At 40.7% G+C, this 21,901-nt stretch overlaps 1 protein-coding gene across 1 annotated transcript; it reads left to right on the top strand.

Moving 5' to 3' along the window:
- Nucleotides 1-456: 456 nt before the first annotated feature.
- Nucleotides 457-21,642, top strand: LOC311246658 (myosin heavy chain, fast skeletal muscle-like; the record flags this gene model as incomplete). The annotated part of the gene is made up of 40 exons (XM_084336826.1): nt 457-502; nt 1,019-1,237; nt 1,327-1,470; nt 1,573-1,729; nt 1,818-1,845; nt 1,943-2,051; nt 2,155-2,247; nt 2,335-2,398; nt 2,479-2,577; nt 2,701-2,804; nt 3,334-3,472; nt 6,622-6,740; nt 6,941-7,090; nt 7,198-7,368; nt 7,463-7,763; nt 7,962-8,032; nt 8,127-8,214; nt 8,330-8,447; nt 8,527-8,650; nt 13,348-13,484; nt 13,578-13,833; nt 13,941-14,183; nt 14,272-14,448; nt 15,394-15,539; nt 15,653-15,743; nt 16,857-17,246; nt 17,333-17,459; nt 17,538-17,656; nt 17,752-17,948; nt 18,040-18,223; nt 18,315-18,480; nt 18,596-18,720; nt 18,864-19,172; nt 19,890-20,093; nt 20,199-20,324; nt 20,682-20,852; nt 20,962-21,066; nt 21,188-21,283; nt 21,384-21,515; nt 21,622-21,642. Exons 2-40 carry the CDS (start codon nt 1,031-1,033, stop codon nt 21,640-21,642), a joined length of 5,808 nt encoding a protein of 1,935 aa, XP_084192952.1. The 5' UTR covers nt 457-502; nt 1,019-1,030.
- Between the last annotated feature and the right edge of the window lie 259 nt (nt 21,643-21,901).

The following is a 21,901-nucleotide window of genomic DNA, read 5'->3' on the forward strand; positions in this document are numbered from 1 at the left end:
GTAGCACCCACTCCCCACACTTTATATTTATGGATGAAGGATTGCACTACAACTCGTACACCTTACTGTAAATTGTACCTAAAATTGTACCTCATCCCATTTCTGCTTTGCACTAGATAGTACTGTACATTAGTACACTGCATAGTTGTGTATTGTATATTATATGGTAACTCAGAACATTGTACATATGTCTATACCGAACAACTGTGACCTCATTTTCTTCTTCTAAATTCATGCTATATTATGTTATTATGTTATTTGATACTATCTTGTCTAGCACAGTCTCTGGAGCGTAACAGTAAGAAGCATTTTGTATGAAAGTATTCTGTACTTCTGTATGACAACTATTAAAGAACTTGAAGAACTTGATCAAATTTTAATTAATATACTGGGGGAAAAAACATATAACTCAAGTAATAACGGAATAACATTAATACATGATTATTCTCTCAAGCAGGGTTCTACATTGTGAAAAGTTCTTCTGTGATCGGGTAGCAACAAGGTAAGAACAGAACATCCTACAACCTGCCATTATTTCTCCAATAGTCTTCTGCAATCTGTACCCCAGTGGTGGTTCAGAGTGAATTTAGTTTTGTTTCTACATCCATAAGTTGGTCCTAGTGTCAAAAATTGTCTTTCAGTAATATGCTACAATAGAAAACAAGACTAACATTTATTTTTGTTATATGGGAGATGTGGCTGATATACTAATACACTGCATGCAATATAGTTATCTCTTGTGCCAAAAAACTGGCGTCATGATAGACATCCAATGTACTGCAACCTTTTAGTCGGTTCAAACAAAAATGAACAAGGACACAAAATATCAAAGATGCAAAGAATGGTGACATTAATAGGTATACTTCAATGTATTCATGAATGAGTGGTCTATGAGGTCTAAATATATATACACATATTATAGGAGAAAACATGGTATCTTTTTGTCAGTCAAATATAAAAGCAGCATGTTTGTTAGTTTTAATCTTAATGTACTAATTATGTTTTTGTCTGTTGACAGGAAGCCGCCACCATGAGTACAGATGCGGAGATGGCCATTTATGGCAAGGCCGCCATTTATCTTCGTAAGCCAGAGGCAGAGAGGCTTGGTGCTCAGACCGCACCATTTGATGCTAAGGCCGCTGCTTACGTGGCTGATAAGGAGGAGCTGTACCTCAAATGTACCATCCTGAAGAAAGACGGTGCCAAAGTCACTGTCAAAGTGCATGACACTCAGGAGGTAAAGTAGGCTGTGTGTTTCATACAGAATTCAAAGCAATACAACTTGCAGATGAGTTGGTAAACTGACATTGTGTTTCTGTATTTCAGGAGAAAACCGTTAAGGAAGATGATGTTCACCCTATGAACCCTCCCAAGTATGACAAAATTGAGGACATGGCCATGATGACCCATCTCAATGAAGCCTCTGTGTTGTATAACCTCAAAGAGCGTTATGCCGCATGGATGATCTACGTAAGATATTCTCAAATATGAGTAAAAGGTGCAATATTAATGAATGACCCTTAAGATAACTTACGGTACTGTAAATGTTCCTGAATGTCTATTCCCCTTCAGACCTACTCTGGGCTGTTCTGTGCCACTGTGAACCCCTACAAGTGGCTCCCAGTGTACGATGCGGATGTTGTAAATGCCTACAGAGGCAAGAAGCGTATGGAGGCCCCACCCCACATCTTCTCTGTCTCTGACAACGCCTTTCAGTTCATGCTTACTGGTATGTCCTGGTCATGAAAATCCTATGAATTATTATTTTTGGTTTGGTTAAACAGATAATAAATATGTATTTTCTTTACCTTTCACAGATAGGGAGAACCAGTCTGTTCTTATCACGTAGGTTTCTCATCTATTGTTCATCAAAAATATCAATATAATCAAAATGATTGAAATTAGTTTGCGAGTTTCTCTTAATTCAATTATCTATACACAGTGGAGAATCTGGTGCCGGAAAGACTGTGAACACCAAGCGTGTCATCCAGTACTTTGCCACAATCGCAGTGGGTCCTGGTGGAGAGAAGAAGAAAGAATCAAAGATTCAGGTAAAATACTGAGAGAATATACTGAAAATGGAAACCACAGACATTTGAACAAAGAGTGGACATTTACTGATATGATTGTTAAAATGTGAAAATGTAATTATAGGGGTCACTGGAGGATCAGATCATTGCAGCCAATCCCTTGCTGGAGAGTTATGGTAACGCAAAGACCGTCAGGAATGACAACTCCTCTCGCTTTGTAAGTTGAATATTTTCTTTTCTATCAAATATCACTTGGGCATTACTTGGTTACACAATAATAACACTGTTGTGGTCTTCTGAAAAGGGTAAATTCATCAGAATCCACTTCCTCCCAACTGGCAAACTGTCCAGTGCTGATATTGAAACATGTAAGTATAACATTCACATACAAAATTAAACAAGTGACATTATTAGTAGGCTAGATATTTATTATGACCAAACCTCATAGATCTGCTGGAGAAGTCCAGAGTGAGCTTCCAGCTTCCAGATGAGAGAGGCTACCACATCTTCTACCAGATGATGACCAACCACAAGCCTGAGCTGATTGGTGAGCTGAATAACTGATTAACCGATAACTGATATAACTCATCTTAATTGTCAACAACAATGGTCCATAATCATTTGACGGAACCAGATCCAGTCTAACTTATTTGATGTGTTTCCACACCAGAAATGACTCTCATCACCAGCAACCCCTATGACTTCCCCATGTGCAGTCAGGGTCATATCACTGTGGCCAGCATTGATGACAAAGCGGAGTTGGATGCCACTGATGTGAGTGATGTGTAGTAATCTACCTACAGATGTTCCAACTTATTATATTATTTTGTATGTTTAAATGTTAATTTAAGAATAATTACATTAGGCTACATATGCACTTTCTCAAATTGCCATAAGATGGTAAATGACTTAGAATTAACCTGACCCGTCAGATGGTTTGTTACACAGAAGAACCATCTGGGAAGTATACAGTAGTTAGCATGAATTTTCAAGATGAAAAGCAAGTCAATACATTGCATTAAAGCAAAACAGCAATGATCGCTTATCCACTTATCCAAAACATTTTAATTAAAAAACCTAGTTGGCCTGAAGGAAGCACTATGGAGCTCAAATTTAGAAGGCCTTCAATTCAACACCAAAATTCTAATTACAGAGAAATGTAGCTGACATATCCAGCTTTCCTTGCTCTACAAGTGTGCCTTTAACCCACTAGTCCACAATAAAGCTCTTGGTCACTTGTCTGCATGTGGCTGACATTCTTATATATTCTTTCTTTTACTTATTTCAACTTCTTTTCATACAGGATGCTATTGACGTTCTGGGCTTCACTGGTGAAGAGAAGAATTATATCTGGAAGCTGACTGGTGCTGTGCTTCACCATGGCAACATGAAGTTCAAGCAGAAGCAGCGTGAGGAGCAGGCTGAGCCTGATGGCACAGAGGGTGAGTATTAAAACATAGGTTCACTATTTTTCAAACCAGCCCTTATGTTGCTTTCCATCATTTATAATCATGCATCGCAAAATCTCACTGATAGATTTAGTGTTGAGAAACATATCCCTCCACTGCAGCTTCTCTGTGGACTTAATTCAGTCTCAGTCTAATAGGGAGGTGTAGTGGTTACGTCATTTTCGTTTTTTCCTGTTAATGTATTTCCCCATTGCCCATTTCTAAAACGGTTCATTTAAAACAAATAAAGCATGGACATTGGCATGGTGTACCTTTCTGTGCGTATTCATCCACAATCTATAGCTCAACATGAACATATTCGCAAATTAATCGTAAAGGTAGCAAAATAACAACGTTTATGTTTTCGTTCGCTGGGAAACTACACTGCTATTTGGCGCTGCTGACTGACGTCACCACAGATAGACGCCTGGCTTTAGTCGCAGACCTAGGATCAGATTTCCCTTACATTCCATAAGCTTAACAATTCGTACAATGGGAAAATAACTGACCCTGAATCTGTGGCTAGTATCTCTCTGGTGATCATAACCATTTATCAGATGAAGCCAACCACCATTTCTAAAAGCAACAACCACGTTATCATTATTTGTATTCACTGCATATTAAATCACTGTAAATACTAATGTAAATCATTGTTTCGTTGTACATATTGTGTATAGTCTATAACGTTATTGTTTTTACGGCGGGCTCTACATGCCCCAATTTAAAATGGTTATCTCCTCTTTGTATACTTTTGTCCTCACAAACAAAGTATTCTGCCAGGGAACTTATAGACATGACAGTAGTAGGCCTAGTTATAAGGTTTTTGAGCTTGTAACGTTCACGCTAGTTAGCTATCGTGGTATCAGTAGGCCGTGACGTGTAGCTAGCTAGCTTGCTAGCCGGCATGATGTGTGCAGTCGGTGCACAGGTCTGAGAAGAGGACCTGCACATTTTACTTTGTCCCGAAATGCCTCTACATGCCCCGATTTTAAATGGTTAACGACAGTAGACATTGCTAACGTCTAGTACGTTTAGCGAGGTAACGTTAACGTTAGCTAGCTAGCTAGCTTGGTATCAGCTGGCCGTGACGTGGATTAGGCGACAGCACTGAACAGGCTGCCTAGTGAACAACAGGCTGCCTACTGGTAAATGTAGTTCTTTTTTTACGACAAATTAAAAACCTTATAACTACCTTTATTTCAACCAAAAATGCTTAAACAATAATGTTAGTGGTAGAAGGGAACTCATTTTGTGCAAAAATGGAAGCTTGTCAATTTCCATGCGGCACAATTGTTACAATAGCCGATAATCCATTTTCCCAATGAAAAATCCCTATACGGGTGGAACAACCAGTGACGTCAGACTACACCTCCCTATTGGGCTTTACTTTTATAGTTTAGACCTTCAAAAACCATGATAAATCTACTTTTTGAACTCACAGTATATGTTTACAGTAAACGTTTGACTGAAACACAAACCATGCTTTCTATCAGGTTATATTGACTTTATATTGTAAATATGTTCCCTTGGCTACATCCACGCAAGAAGCAAACATTGTGCTCCTACATTTTTCTCCCCCAAGAGGAAAAACTATAGTTTAATCAAAAGAAGGAAAAATCTACAAATGTTTTATAATTAGCCGTAACTCCAATGGAATACATACAATTACTACAAGACACAAGATACAAAATCACAGTCTGTTAAGTCGAGGGAAAGTGTTCAGCCTGGTCATGATGAATGGGTTGGGTTCAGATTGGGCAATTATTGGAGGATGCTTCTTACGCCTCAAAAATGTACATTCACAATCCATTGTGGTAATTCTTTTTTTTTATTCTAAAATAACATGATCGTTTGAGCAAGTATCATGCAGAATTTTTGCAAGAAAACATTTTCAGTGATACAATCCTGACTTTCACACAGGCACATTTGCCTTGGGCTCTGTTTTTGTTCAAGTATTATATTCCATCTTTGCTATGCTAGTGTGACTCTATGGCATCATGCTGTCTCTTTGCTATGCTGAACCCTAGGTATTATGCTATCCAGGCACGTGCACACATAGAGGCCAATGGGTGCTCGAGCACCTGCCCTTTTGAGCCTCATAAAAAAGTGCCCTTACATTTTTTATTTTTTATTTTTTCATTTCTTTTCACCGTTGCGCATATAGACTGCCCTTCCAACTGAAAAATGTCAGGATAGAATCAAAATATTAGGTAAAGAGAGAGAGATGCCCTGTATTCCATTGCAGTTTGCACGGCCTCCTCAGCGTGCCTCTCCGTGGACCTATATATTGTATGCATACTGTAGCGTGGGTGGTGATGATGATGATGATGATGATGATGATAGAAACCGCTGTGGCGCATACAGTTGAATGCTGGTATTATACTCACTGAGGGACACGAAGAAGTGAAGTCCGATGGGATTTGGGAATCTCAAATACAAATCGGGATTGGAATAAAAAATGCATTTATATTAAACAATAAAGAATATACAGCACTTCTTGGGGTTTGTAGGGTAAGCACTTATTCCCTCCCCCCTGAACATTTATGGAGATGTATGGGTCTTTTAAGTCAGTGATAAAGGTGTCTTTCAAGGATAAGTGAGCTCCTGCACTGATTATTATAGTTCAATATTCAATATTTGATCACCAAAACCCCCCAAAAAGCATAAAAAGGGGACCCCTGCCCAAAAAGGACACCCAAAAAATAGGCTTGGTCGCGCGCTTGGTTAGAACACACACAGGTATACTGCCTTTTTCAGCCGTTGAGCACCTGCCCCTCTAAAGTCCTGTGCACGTCCCTGATGCTATCTATTTGCTATATGCTAGTGTACCTCTATGGCAGTACACTGTCTCTTTACTATGCTAGTGAAACTCTATGGCATTATGCTGTCTCTTTGCTATGTTAGTGTAACTCTATGACATTATTTTGTCTCTTTGCTATGCTAGTGTGACTCTATGGCATTATGCTGTCTATTTGCTATGCTAGTGTGACTAGTCTATGGCATTATGCTGTCTCTTTGCTATGCTAGTGTAACTCTATGGCATTATGCTGTCTCTTTGCTATGCTAGTGTGACACTATGGCATGAATCATGAATCCAATATTCCTGGATATTTCTTCCGAATGCGTTTTATACACATTTTCAGAGGCTGACAAAATCGCCTACCTTTTGGGCCTGAACTCTGCTGACATGCTGAAGGGTCTGTGCTACCCCAAAGTGAAGGTCGGAAACGAGTATGTCACCAAGGGACAGACTGTGCCTCAGGTGAGCAAGATACATTACATCCTTCCCCTTCTATGTATTTCACACACAGGTCACAGCAATTATGTTGCTTCACATTTTCCTGTATACACTATTTCCAAAGTAACATTTTGGAGAGTGTGTGCAAGTGGCAGACTGACAGCATTGGAGTGCTAATGTATGTAGATACATGCATTTTAATTCAATCAAATAAAATTTTTCAGGTCTATAACTCTGTTATGGCCCTGGCCAAGTCCATCTATGAGAGGATGTTCTTGTGGATGGTCATCCGTATCAACCAGCAGCTGGACACCAAGATGCCAAGATCGTCTTACATTGGTGTGCTGGACATTGCTGGGTTTGAGATATTTGATGTAAGATATGCAATTATAGCAATCTATAGACTGCCTAATTTCATGGAACGACATTTCCTCAAGTAATGTAGGAGATTAGGCTAATATATATTTCCCCCAACTGACAGTACAACAGCATGGAGCAGCTTTGCATCAACTTCACCAATGAGAAACTGCAACAGTTCTTCAACCACACCATGTTTGTCCTGGAGCAAGAGGAGTACAAGAAGGAGGGTATTATCTGGGAGTTCATTGACTTCGGCATGGACTTGGCTGCCTGCATTGAGCTCATTGAGAAGGTACACCATAACGTTGTGACTTATTGAAATATTCCTTAGAATGCCACAAGGTGTGTCTAAATGATCTGTATATCTTTTTTCCACTTTTATAAAGCCCATGGGCATCTTCTCCATCCTTGAAGAGGAGTGCATGTTCCCCAAGGCTTCTGACTCTAGCTTCAAGAACAAGCTGTTTGACCAACATCTTGGCAAGAACATAGCATTTGAGAAACCAAAACCAAAAAAGGGAAAGCCTGAGGCCCACTTCTCCATGGTCCACTATGCTGGAACTGTGGATTACAACGTCACTGGATGGCTGGAAAAGAACAAGGATCCACTGAACGATTCGGTGATGCAGCTTTACCAGAAGTCTACCGTTAAACTGCTGCCTGTACTGTATCCTGCTGCAGTTGAAGGTACGTCATTATGAGAAATATACTTTTAAGTGTGATTAAGAGACAATTATCTCAACTTCTAAGTATCCTCTGTGTCATACTAATTGTATTTTCAATGCTATCAATTAAATTACATTGTCCAACAAAAATGTCCAGCATAATTCCATTTAGATAATAATGTTGAATCTATAAACTGATGATGTATTATCAAATTATTAGAGACTGGTGGTGCAAAGAAGGGAGGCAAGAAGAAGGGTGGCTCCATGCAGACCGTGTCCTCCCAGTTCAGGGTAAGATCTAACAACAACACTTGTTGACTTTTTGGAATTAAATACAAATAATTGCTTTTCATGAATAATATTTGGTTTTGATATGTATCTACAGGAGAACTTGGGCAAGCTGATGACCAACTTGAGGGCCACCCATCCTCACTTTGTGCGTTGCCTGATTCCCAATGAGTCAAAGACTCCAGGTACACTAACAGTTAACATGATGTCTTATTATGATGTGCTTTAGTGATTTAGTGTAGTGGAGTGGTAATGAGTCATTACATTGTCGTAATAATCGTGAAAAAATCTTCTCTGTAGGTCTGATGCAGAACTTCCTGGTTATCCACCAGCTGAGGTGTAATGGTGTACTGGAGGGTATCAGAATCTGCAGAAAGGGATTCCCTAGCAGAATTATCTATGCTGACTTCAAGCAGAGGTATCCATTAACTCTCAACACATTTTGAAACTTACAACTACCTAAGTGCTGAACATGACCATGAACTCTTTCACAAAAGGTACAAAATACTGAATGCCAGTGCCTGCCCTGAAGGTCAGTTCATGGACAACAAGAAGGCCTCTGAGAAGCTGCTTGGTTCAATTGATGTGGAACACGAAGATTACAAGTTTGGGCACACCAAGGTAAAGAAAATACTAAATGTTGATTGACTTAATTGAATATGATGGCCTGAGAGAAGTCTCAATACTGACTGTATGGAGGGTGTCCAGTATAACCTAATAACCAGATAATTACATATAATAAATTTTCTTAACATACCAAACAAGTCGTTGTATTTACCTGCTGAAACCATTTAGACTAAGACATTTCTGAGTCCGGTACTGCCCTAGTAAATGGACTGCAATTATACTGGAGAATTTACCCCCTTGATTCATTTGGGTTGGTGTGAACACTGGAATCGAACTTGGGTGCAAACAACCACATTCTGGTCCACCTGTTTGAGGTGGGTCTCAGTCTGCTTCCAAGGAAACCCTGGAGTGGTTTGTTTGATGCGTGAAAGCAATCTGAAACATATACCTGAAAACTGAACATTTAATAAGCTGATTGGACAGTTTTCCATTTATTTCCAAATATACTGTACACTCTTTCATCATCTAAAATCACAATGCTATTATTTCCACTGTGAGGTCAAAATAGCCACATAATGTTGTGATACTAAACAAACCGTGCATGCATCATTCATATCACAGTAGTGTGTGTATAAGTAATCACCAAAAAAATTGTCATAGGAAAGAAACAGTTGTGATTGACAAAATGGCAAAATGGCTGTATTTATATAGCGCTTTTATCAAAAGCACTTTACAATTTGTTCCTCACATTTTACCCATTCACTCACACATTCACACACTGATGGCGGAGGCAACCTGCTCATCGGGAGCAATTATAGGGTTAAGCGTCTATAGCTCAAGGACACTTCGACACCCTGGCCTGGGAGGAGTGGGAATTGAACCGGGAACCTCCAAAAGACTGCTCTACCTCCTGAACCCCACGACAATGTATGAGGTGCCGATTGGGAAACAAGTCTGTCGAATACAAGACACCACCTATCCAGTTATCCTGCGCGACCCAGTTGGTCCATGCGCGCCGCCTAGTTGGTGCGCCGATTGGGACAAAAGCCTGTCGAATACAAGACATCGCCTATCCAGTTGGACCGCGCGCGATACCCAGTTTTGGTCTGCCAGAGAGGACCAAATGGCCCGCGAGAGAGGCCCAGATGGGTCCGCGCAAGGCCAGATTAAGAATTCAGAGGCCTCTGGGCCAGACTCTTGTGGAGGCCCCCACACACACACACACACACGTGCACGCACGCACAGTGGCGTTTTTATAAAACATTGGTGGGGAGGGCGGCTACGTGGTGCAGTGGGCAAGGCACTCACCACGAATACTGGAGACGCTGGGTTCGCCTGTTCGGGCCCAGCGCTCCACATTGCTTTAAGTTTAGCTGGTCGTCCGTACTAATACACATTGGCAGTATTAGGGGGTGGGAAACTGATGGGTAGGGATCGGGCGTTGTGGACAGCGACTCCTACAGGTCGGTTGGTGCGCTTGCGCAGTAGAATCAGGAAGCGATGGGTGCGGCGCCCCTCCAAAGCGCAGACCCCTGACGCTGAAAGATCGTGCCGCGCAGGTGAAAAAGATGCGACTGCTGTTACCTCGAGTATCGGAGGGGACTCGTGCTATGTATGACTTAGTCCACATTGAAAATGGGAGAAAAAGTTGATCAAAAAAAATTAAAAAACATTGGTGGGGCAGCCACTAACCAAGGCTACATACCAGGCAAACTACAGTAATCAAAATGACAGTAATCGTTGTTCACAAATTTCTCACCACATATCAGGCATAGGCTACAGGTAAGCCTGCATTGTTAGTCGTGAAAGCAAATTAATCTGTCCACGCTGAATTAAACCCTCTATTTTCCTCAGACTTTCCTTTTTTTGGATTTATCCATGGTTAGCTTACTGGGGGGTCGGAAACTCAAGATTAGTCACTTGCAGACGGCAGGGAGAGGCACGGGGTGTGATGTACTGTATATTTTAGTTGATGAAATATTTTTGTTGACTAAATATTTTAGTTGATGAAATATTTTTTCATTTCAGTGTCACATCGATCTTCAAAATAATAATAATAATAAAAAAAAATGTAAAAACAAAAAACAAAAATGTGGAGGCCCCTCGTCACTAGAGGACCACGGGCCGCGGCCCAAACGGCCCGGTCGTTAATCCGGCCCTGGGTCCGCGGGCCACCCAGCGGACCAAAACTGGGCCAAAACGTATTTAAAAGAATAAAGTGGTGTACTCCTGAATTTCCCCAAGGGGGCCAATAAAGGAATATCTTATCTTATCTTATCCTTCACTTCCACAATCAGATCAGTCAGCATTTGCGCATGTTATATGATTCTGCAACTTCCCACACAGACAGAATGTCGGGAATGGCTAGAAGAATAGAAGTTGATAGAATTCTTAACAACGGACAAAAGGCACTAGAGAACACTTAAATTCACACCCTTTAATTAATGAAGCAAACTATAATAATTTATAATAATAATAATAATAATAATAATAATAATAATAATAATAATAATAATAATAATAATAATAATAATAATAATAATAATAATAATAATAATAATAATAATAATAATAATAATAATAATAATAATAATAATAATAATAATAATAATAATAATAATAATAATAATAATAATAATACACTGTGTTTGTATAGCACCTTTCATACAAGAATTGCAGCTCAAAGTGCTTCACAGCAGTACAAAAAGACAGGCATAAAATGAGCACAACATTGGCAGATCAAGAGCAATGCATAAAGTGCAGACATAAAGCATAAAATAGATAGCAGTAAAATAGACAAAGTCAAGGTAAGACATAGAACATTAAATCACATCGTTTTTCATATTAGGATCTAAGATCTAGGGTTAACTCGCCGAACGTTGAGCGCCAGGACCCCCGAAAAACAGAGTATAGTTGGGTTTTCATCGTTGTTTCTTTTATTCGATATGTCCATTCATAAAGACATGCCGGCAGCCTGTGTTATCACTGGGGATGGGTCTGGGATCTCGAAAGTCCAATACCGCCGCCTAACACCTTGCGGCCGCTATTGCACTCAATTTGAAACGATGTGGCTTGGTGTCTGTCATTTTGGAAATGACACCAGACCACCCTGAAACTACACTCATATTCACAACGGTATAAAACGGAAATGTATGGATGGAAAAATTATCTGTTTTTTGTATTTTGACCGGAAGAAACTCAATGACAATCGACTATATTATTAGATCCATAGCTATAATATATAATATAGCTTTAGGCCTGCAAACACAGCCACGTTATCCCCATGTTAAAATGCGCTGGCCTTTCAACAGTAACAGTAAACAGCGCCATCTGGCGCTGAAAGTGTTAATATGCGTCTTTGTTTACGGTTTGATTATCACTGATACAAATTAAAATAGTGCAGTGCAATAAAATAGTTAGTAAAATAGAATAAAATAATGCAATAGTGCATTGCAATAAAATAGTTATCATCGTATTTTTTCGGGAGGCCGGTAAGGAGTGCATTACAGTAGTCGAGTCGGCTTGAGATAAAGGCATGGATCTGGTTTTCAGCGTCCTTTTGATTTATAAATGGCCGTACTTTAGCTATGTTTCTAAGGTGGAAGAATTATGTTTTTGTCAACTTGTTGATTGTGATTTAAAGCTTAGGTCTGAGTCTACCATAACACCAAGACTTAACTCACTCAAATACAGTTAGCAGCTGGATAGACTACAGATGGAAATTAGCTTCTGCTAAATCTGGTGCAAACATATTTTCATGTAACAATGATTAATTGTCAAAAAAAAAATTAAAATATAATTTTTTTTTAATAGATTCGGGGCTTTTCAGAAAACATTCTGGGCTTGAGCCCAAGTAGCCACCCCCTAGCCCCGCCCTGAAGCGGCTGGGTGGCGTAGCGGAGATTGCGCTCGTCACCAATGCAAGAGACTCCGGTCTCGAATCCCGATGTCAGCATTGCCTGCGGCTTGGGCCAGTCGTCATACTATCTCAATTGACAGAGTTAGAGGGTGGAAGTCGATGGGTGGGGATTTGGACGTTGTGGACAGCGACTTCTACAGGTTGGTTGGGTGACGCCTGTACAGCAGAAACAGGAAGTAGCGGGGGCAGCGTGAGCCTCCCACGCGTTACTCCTCGCCACTGAGAGTCCGCGCTGTTCAGGTGAAAAGATGCAACAGCTGCCTCCTCGTGTACCGGAGGGGAGGGGAGGCATAGTCTAGCAACGTTCAAGACAGGGGAGGGGCGAATTGGTCATACGAAATTCGGATGGGAGAAAAATAGAAAAATAAGGAGAAAAAGTGGATAAAAAAAAAAGAAAAGAGGGTGAAGAAGGCTGGGAAAGATCAATTGGAAAACAAAGTAGCTCAGAACTGTGCGTGATCTGTGCAAACCAAATTCATTCATTAGCACTCAAAATTATGTCCAATGTTTGTTTTTTAATTGGCAATATGAATATGAAACAAAAGCAAAATAATACAAGCTGCCAAAAGAATAAAAATTTCACTTTTGATTCGGACAATTTCAAACAAACGTGTATGTGTGATTCAAAATGATTTTGACATTGTTGGAGATTAATATGAAGTGAATGGTATCTAGTAGGTAGGGAAATTAATCACATGATAACTGTTTCAGTGATAATGTCATCTATGATAAATCCATGCCTGAGTTTAAAAAAAAATAAGAAATGCTGGCATTATCCCATAAAATAAAAACCAACAAAGTCATATAAGAATATGTCATTCATCTTATTCAGGTGTTCTTCAAAGCTGGTCTGCTGGGTGTCCTTGAGGAGATGAGAGATGAGAAGCTGGCTAGTCTGGTCAAAATGACTCAGTCTCTTTGCCGTGGTTTCCTCATGAGGAGGGAGTTTGTGAAGATGATGGCGAGAAGGCATGTTGAAAACAGCCACATTCTAAATACATTGTTATGTTAAAAAACATGCTAAAATGAATTTTGAATTGAACAGCAACTCTTTTTTCACAGGGAAGCTATTTATTCCATCCAATACAACATCCGCTCATTCATGAATGTCAAAACCTGGCCATGGATGAAGGTTTACTACAAGATCAAGCCTCTTCTACAGACTGCTGAGACTGAGAAGGAGCTGGCTAACATGAAGGAGAACTATGAGAAGATGAAGACAGACCTGGCCACTGCTCTGGCTAAGAAGAAGGAGCTGGAGATGAAGATGGTGTCTCTTCTCCAAGAGAAGAGTGATCTGTCGCTGCTAGCGGCATCTGTAAGTAGACTTCATCTGTCTAGAAACTGTTGATATATGTAAATGATAAACTGTCTCTCTGTTTTTGTCATATAGAGAATAATATTATCATTATTATTGTTCCCTAGGAATCAGATAATCTGTCAGATGCTGAGGAGAGATGTGAGGGACTTATCAAGAGTAAAATCCAGCTTGAGGCCAAACTCAAAGAGACAACGGAGAGACTGGAAGATGAGGAGGAAATGAATGGTGAGCTGACTGCCAAGAAGAGGAAACTGGAGGATGAATGCTCTGAGCTCAAGAAGGACATTGATGACCTGGAGCTCACCTTGGCCAAAGTGGAGAAGGAGAAACATGCCACTGAGAACAAGGTTCATAAGTATTTTCTCTGGCTAAATTATCAAACGATAACAAGATGATCATTCATTTATGATAACATGATTTGTATTCCTTATTCAGGTGAAGAACCTGTCTGAGGAGATGGCCGCTCAGGATGAGAGCGTTGCTAAGCTGACAAAGGAGAAGAAAGCCCTCCAAGAGGCACATCAGCAGACTCTTGATGACCTGCAGGCAGAGGAAGACAAAGTCAACACTCTGACCAAGGCCAAGACCAAGCTTGAGCAGCAAGTGGATGATGTGAGTTATGAGTTCTATAAAAATGTTGAAGAAAACAAACAGGCAATTTTAGATGAGCTGTGACCAATTTGTCATCAGGAAATTTTACATTTACAGTGTATTGCTGCCTGGGAATGCTTTAACCTGAACACGAGATCCATTATCTTTATGCAATTATGTAATTGGCAGACCAGTGTTGTAGACTAATGATACATGTAGCTGGATATATGTACAAAGTCCCATGTCGAATGGACTCTGCAGTGTACAATTGATTGCTTTTCAACGTTGAACTTTATCGCCACCATCTGGGTTATTGGTGTGATATTTAGAGTGAGAAATTGCCACATCAAAATCTTTGTGGCAAATTTAATGTCTCTATTATATGATTTTTGTGAATATCACCATCATGTGACTGATTCACACAAACCTTTGGACATCTCTTTACTATCATGGAGCAAGCATGTGTGTCAAGTGTGGTGTCACTTCCTGTTTACAGTGCCTTTTTCCAAATTCGATTAGGAGTAGCCATCATACAGAAAGACCTAGAAACTTTCAGGAATACACATTTCAAGAAGCTGTGCTCTTGATGCCACACAGCAAGCGTTGTGAGAATCAGGTGAATAGTCAGGCTTGGAGGAGTGGTGGAAAGATTCTAAATGGCAGAAAATGCAATATGGCAGACATGGGTCATCCTACTGGTGAAGTTGTAGAAAAGGGATAGCTTGGATGAGCACAAAGTCTAGTGTCAATCAGATTTACGGTGTTTATCTTGTGTGTTTGGCAACGATCTGATCAACTGGCATGAAATGTGATGTGTTGTGTTGACACACCAATATCTATCATTATGTCTTGGCAAACTATTTATTAACATTGTGGGATGGTTCAACCGATAGACAAACGTATACTAGCTGCTTGGTTGCATCTAAAAATCCTATTGTTGACCAATTTCTAAACTTAAATTCACAGCTTGAAGGTTCTTTGGAGCAAGAGAAGAAGCTCCGCATGGACCTTGAGAGAACCAAGAGGAAGCTTGAAGGTGACCTGAAACTGGCTCAAGAATCCGTCATGGATCTGGAGAATGACAAGCAGCAGTCTGACGAGAAGATCAAGAAGTAATATAGATTGGGTTTCACTTATATACTGTACTGTATATTTTCTCATGCATGACATAATATACTGTGTGAAGATGAGGTAACTATACTGTTTTTTCTTATGAATCTTATAGGAAGGACTTTGAAACTTCCCAGCTGCTTAGCAAGATTGAGGATGAGCAGTCCCTGGGTGCTCAGCTTCAGAAGAAGATCAAGGAGCTGCAGGTTAGTACCATTATACTTTACCTCTTTCGTACAACATATTCGCCAAACATTCGCCAAACATTAGATTCTGATTGGCTGAGAGTATGGCATTTATTCATTGAATCCACCAAAGTAGTGCCATAGTTTCGGTCCTAAATCAATTCCGAAATTTACAACACAACTGATTACTATTGATTTTCAATTGTAATTTACTTTACCCTTGCAATGACACTCAGTAGCGAGAGAGAGCCACAATCTGAGGCTATAGCCAAGATACAAGATTTATTATTGCCAGTGTTGGTACTAATCATTTTGTTATGATGTGGCAGCTATGTCCCAGCCCAAAACCACCAAGGCAACATGTGTAGTTGTTTGCTGGAACATTAAGTAAGGGATAGAGGACATTGTCGCAAAATAATTGACCGACACAGAGTTTAAAATACCGAGCCGCCTCGAGTATAGCTATACATTATCCCGCTTATTACATGGCTAACTTACTAACAATAACCTAATTAATTTTACATCGACTCACAACACTGGTTCTGGCTCCGCTCATCGCTTCGCCCTGTCATCGCCGGTAGCCGGCAGTGTCTGATTGTACTGATGTCAGTGGGCTTGATTGCGAACAGCTGCGCACAGCAGTCATTATTGTTCCACAGAGGTCCGTTATCGGGTAATATCGGACCTCTGACGCGCGCTATTGACCAATCACAAGCAAGCATTTCGGCGAATGTGAAAACGCCATGTAATAACAGTAAATAATGATTCCATTGCATAGGAATCTAATGTTTGTGAATAATTGTGTTCCATGCATTAGTTAGATCTTCAGGTATTGCCAGGAAAACAGAGATATCACTAGCTAAATGATTTTATTTTCAAAAGTTAAAAAGTCCATATTTTCCACGTTTTTGTGGAAATTATATTATTTGATCGTAAGCGGTTGTATGAAAAATGTACTTGGGCCCAGGAGTTACAATTTAAATGCCCTTTTGTGCAGAGTGTAATGTGTGACACCTCTGTGTTGTGACATTAAAGAGTGCTACACCTGGCTGCTCCTTCATTTTCCTTCAATGAACCTATTGTCAAACTTATGAATTGCAATCACTCATCATATGAATTTTAAATCATTTAAAGGCCCGTATTGAAGAGCTGGAGGAGGAGATTGAGGCTGAACGTGCTGCTCGTGCCAAGGTTGAGAAGCAGAGAGCTGACCTCTCCAGGGAACTGGAGGAGATCAGTGAGAGGCTTGAGGAGGCTGGTGGAGCCACTGCTTCTCAGATTGAGATGAACAAGAAGCGCGAGGCTGAGTTCCAGAAGCTGCGTCGTGACCTTGAGGAGTCCACCCTGCAGCATGAAGCCACCGCATCTGCTCTCCGCAAGAAGCAGGCTGACAGTGTTGCAGAGCTGGGAGAGCAGATCGACAACCTCCAGCGTGTCAAGCAGAAGCTGGAGAAGGAGAAGAGTGAATACAAGATGGAGATCGATGACCTCTCCAGCAACATGGAAGCTGTTGCTAAGGCCAAGGTATACTAATCTACACAGTACATATACATTCATGTGTAGAACACATGTCTGAATAAATTACACAACCCATTCAATGTGATTAACAGGGAAATCTTGAGAAGATGAGTCGCACCCTTGAGGACCAACTTAGTGAACTGAAGGCCAAAAGCGACGAGAATGTGCGCCAGATAAATGATATCAGCGGTCAGAGAGCAAGACTTCTAACTGAGAATGGTGAGTTTTTTTTTTTTTACTCTAGCATTTTCTTTTTTTACTCTAACGTATCTAAAATAAATCAAATTTCAAAATCAGGTGAGTTTGGTCGTCAGCTTGAGGAGAAAGAAGCCCTTGTCTCCCAGCTGACCAGAGGCAAGCAGGCCTTCACTCAGCAGATTGATGAGCTGAAGAGGCAGGTTGAGGAGGAGGTTAAGGTGAGCAGAATCTTCTCAAAAAGGTATGACAGATCTTTTTCTTTGAATTATTATTGTCTCTAATTAAATTGTACTTATTTCAATAACCTTTTTAGGCTAAGAATGCCCTTGCCCATGGTGTTCAATCAGCCCGCCATGACTGTGACCTTCTGAGGGAGCAGTTTGAGGAGGAGCAGGAGGCCAAGGCTGAGCTGCAGCGTGGCATGTCCAAGGCCAACAGTGAGGTGGCCCAGTGGAGGGCCAAGTATGAAACTGATGCAGTCCAGCGCACAGAGGAGCTTGAGGACGCAAAGTAAGTCAATGTTGTTATTTTTACTGTACATCTCAACAAACATAGTTAATTACATTTCATAACATTGTTACATTTAATAATTGTTCGCCAGGAAAAAGCTGGCCCAGCGCCTTCAAGAGGCTGAGGAGCAGATTGAGGCTGTGAACTCCAAGTGTGCCTCTCTGGAGAAGACCAAACAGAGACTCCAGGGTGAGGTGGAGGACCTCATGATTGATGTGGAGAGGGCCAATGGTCTGGCGGCCAACCTTGACAAGAAGCAGAGGAACTTTGACAAGGTACATTGATATTCATGACTTTAACTAAGGACATGTATTGAGAATTTTTGCCTCCAAATACTAGGTTACATTTCTCTAAATTACTTTGCAGGTCCTGGCTGAGTGGAAGCAGAAGTTTGAGGAGGGCCAGGCAGAGCTGGAGGGAGCTCAGAAAGAGGCTCGTTCTCTCAGCACTGAGGTGTTCAAGATTAAGAACTCCTATGAGGAGGCCCTGGATCAGCTGGAGACACTGAAACGCGAGAACAAGAACCTGCAGCGTGAGTCCGTTAAGAAAAAGAACTGTTACTTAATACCATGATAGATGTAGATGAACACACTAGCTAGGAAAGCTGCAATGTAGTGTTTCTAATCCCTGTTTTGTGGTATCTACAGAGGAGATATCAGACCTGACTGAACAGATTGGTGAGACTGGAAAGAACATCCATGAGCTGGAGAAGGCCAAGAAGACAGTAGAAACTGAGAAGTCAGAGATGCAGACAGCCCTTGAGGAAGCTGAGGTACATATTATCTTAGCTATCTCTACATTATAATGTTATTTTGTTTGTAAATTTTGTTTTTACAGTTAATCAAATAATATATATATATATTTCCATTACATTCGAAAGTGAACCAGATCTATATATTGGATGTATATTTTTAGGGAACTCTGGAACATGAAGAGTCCAAGATTCTGCGTGTCCAGCTGGAGCTCAACCAGATTAAGGGTGAGGTTGACAGGAAGCTGGCAGAGAAGGATGAGGAGATGGAGCAGATCAAGAGGAACAGCCAGAGGGTGATTGACTCCATGCAGGGCACTCTGGACTCTGAGGTCAGGAGCAGGAATGATACCCTGAGAATCAAGAAGAAGATGGAGGGAGACCTGAATGAGATGGAGATCCAGCTGAGTCATGCCAACCGCCAGGCTGCTGAGGCCCAGAAGTCACTGAGGAATGTTCAGGGACAGCTCAAGGTACTGCATGAGGAACCTTTGTATTACGCTGTCACAGTATAGTCCTCTATATGCTAATTAATCAGTGATCCAAAATATGAAAGGTTTATATGTATGTCATATTCTTAACTCATTGACTGCCACACTGTTTTTCCATCTTTACTCCCTGGCGCTTTGTTATTGACCATTTTCACAATGTTTGCGGACCCATCGTATATTCTATATTATAGCTATGGAGACAATAGTATGGATCATTTGACAGACACTATTTATACTCCAACAGGGACAAAACTGTTTATTTCTACATACCTTCATTTGTGCGCAATACCACGCAAAAAATCACCCCGTTTCACAATAATCCAGGCTGGTTTTCTAGATTGTGAGATATAGTGTTTTGTGGGGCGTATGTGCAAATCTCGCGGCTGCTCGCCTGAAACCTATATTATTGCCACGTCAAAGGTAAACACGACCATGTTTCTTCACAAAGCCATCGGGGGTGGTGGGGCGGGGGCGGGGTTCCGACGCTGCTCGGGCCAGACTATACCACGGAGCCGAATAGGTTTCCTCTATAGTTTGACTATAGTATTTTTATGATTTACCAGAAGTGCTGAGTCCAACATAGTCTGGTGGAAATTCCACGGCTGCCTGAAGCTGAAAAGCATGTATGGCATACCCTTAATTGTAGCCACATTCTGACCTTTTGTGATAATTTCAGTCACCTATGTCTTTTAACATTAGGATGCCCAACTGCACCTTGATGATGCTCTCAGAGCACAGGAAGACCTGAAGGAGCAGGCTGCCATGGTTGACCGTAGAAATGGACTCATGGTGGCTGAGATCGAGGAGCTGAGAGCTGGTCTGGAGCAGACAGAAAGAGGCCGCAAAGTGGCTGAGCAGGAACTGGTGGACGCCAGTGAGCGTGTTGGACTGCTGCACTCTCAGGTAAACAAACAACATTATCTGATCATTTGTTTTTAGGCATGTGTTTCTTTGGGTTATGTGTGAGCCATCCTTGAAACTCTTATCTGTATAATGTTTTTCTTTTAGAACACCAGCCTTCTGAACACCAAGAAGAAGATTGAGACTGACCTGGTCCAAGTCCAGGGTGAAGTAGATGACAGTGTTCAGGAAGCCAGGAATGCAGAGGAGAAGGCCAAGAAGGCCATCACTGATGTGGGTTTACATTTCATGAGTTTCTTTATGGCCAAGAAGGCCATCACTGATTTGATTTGAAATCTTTATTTCGAACATCTAAATAAATACAAACAATATAAAATCAAAACAAATAATTTATCTCAAGTTTAAATTAAATAAAAAAATAAATAAAAAATAAACAAAAGCAAAACATAACTCAATTTACATGTTCGAAAACATGAAACATGAAACTGATGTGGGTTTACATTTCATATGATAGTTTCTTTATGGCCAAGAAGGTAATCACTGATGATTTGGTTTCTTCATGTAATTTCAGTCAACAATGTAACATTTTCTCATGACATTTCTAGTGAATACAAATTATTTATCTTATAGGCTGCCATGATGGCTGAGGAGCTGAAGAAGGAGCAGGACACCAGCTCTCACCTGGAGAGGATGAAGAAGAACCTGGAGGTCACAGTCAAGGACCTGCAGCACCGCCTGGATGAGGCTGAGAATCTGGCCATGAAGGGGGGCAAGAAGCAGCTCCAGAAACTGGAGTCCAGGGTAAGATAAAATAATAGCCACATGTCAAGATATATATTGTTGAACTAATGTAGTCATCTGTACAATTACAGAGAAACGTGGAATCTTAATATTTTATCCAATTCTGAAGGTGCGTGAGCTGGAAGGAGAGGTTGAGGCTGAGCAGAGACGTGGAGTAGATGCTGTTAAAGGTGTCCGCAAATACGAGAGGAGAGTGAAGGAACTCACCTACCAGGTATGTCATGTTCACATTCATGACAACTTGGTCATCATTCGTGTTTCTTTTGACTGAAGGAAAATATTGAACGATTGCTAACTCATTTAGCTGATTCATTTTAATTCCTTGCTTCCATTAGACTGAGGAGGACAAGAAGAATGTTGCCAGGCTGCAGGATCTGGTCGACAAGCTGCAGCTCAAGGTTAAGACCTACAAGAGGACGGCTGAGGAAGCGGTACGTTGTTTTAAGTCAAAATGCTCTACTTGTCTTTCTTCATGCTTTTCATTCTACTCTTAGTATTCCTAAGTAATACTGATCTATGAAACTTCCACAGGAGGAGCAGGCCAATGGTCACCTGTCCAAGTGCAGGAAGGTTCAGAATGAGCTGGAGGAGGCTGAGGAGCGTGCTGACATTGCTGAGTCCCAGGTCAACAAGCTGAGAGCTAAGACCCGTGACTCTGGCAAGGTAAATGTGAATATGTTATCTGTGAACATTCATACAGTGGATTTTAAGTATGATAAGACTCAAAACCTTCCATTGGATATTGTCTCAATATCTTTATCTTTTACAGGGAAAAGAAGCTGCTGAATAAGCCTCCAATCTGGACAATTGAAAACATGTTATATATTGTACAGCAATATGACAACATTATCTACTGTATTTCAATAAATGTTGCTTCAAAATCATTTTGTTTATCCTTTGTTTCATTACCATGTCCAACCAGTGTTAATTTCATCAGCTATTTAACATTTGTGTTTTAGTCTTAGTCATGTGTCAAATGCTATTTTTTTCGTTTTCATCATATTTAGTCACCTTCATTTATTTTTCGTTTAGTCAGTTTTAGTCTGAGC

Source organism: Notolepis coatsorum (genome assembly GCF_963971535.1).
Source record: "Notolepis coatsorum genome assembly, chromosome: 2".
Lineage (NCBI taxonomy): Eukaryota > Metazoa > Chordata > Actinopteri > Aulopiformes > Paralepididae > Notolepis > Notolepis coatsorum.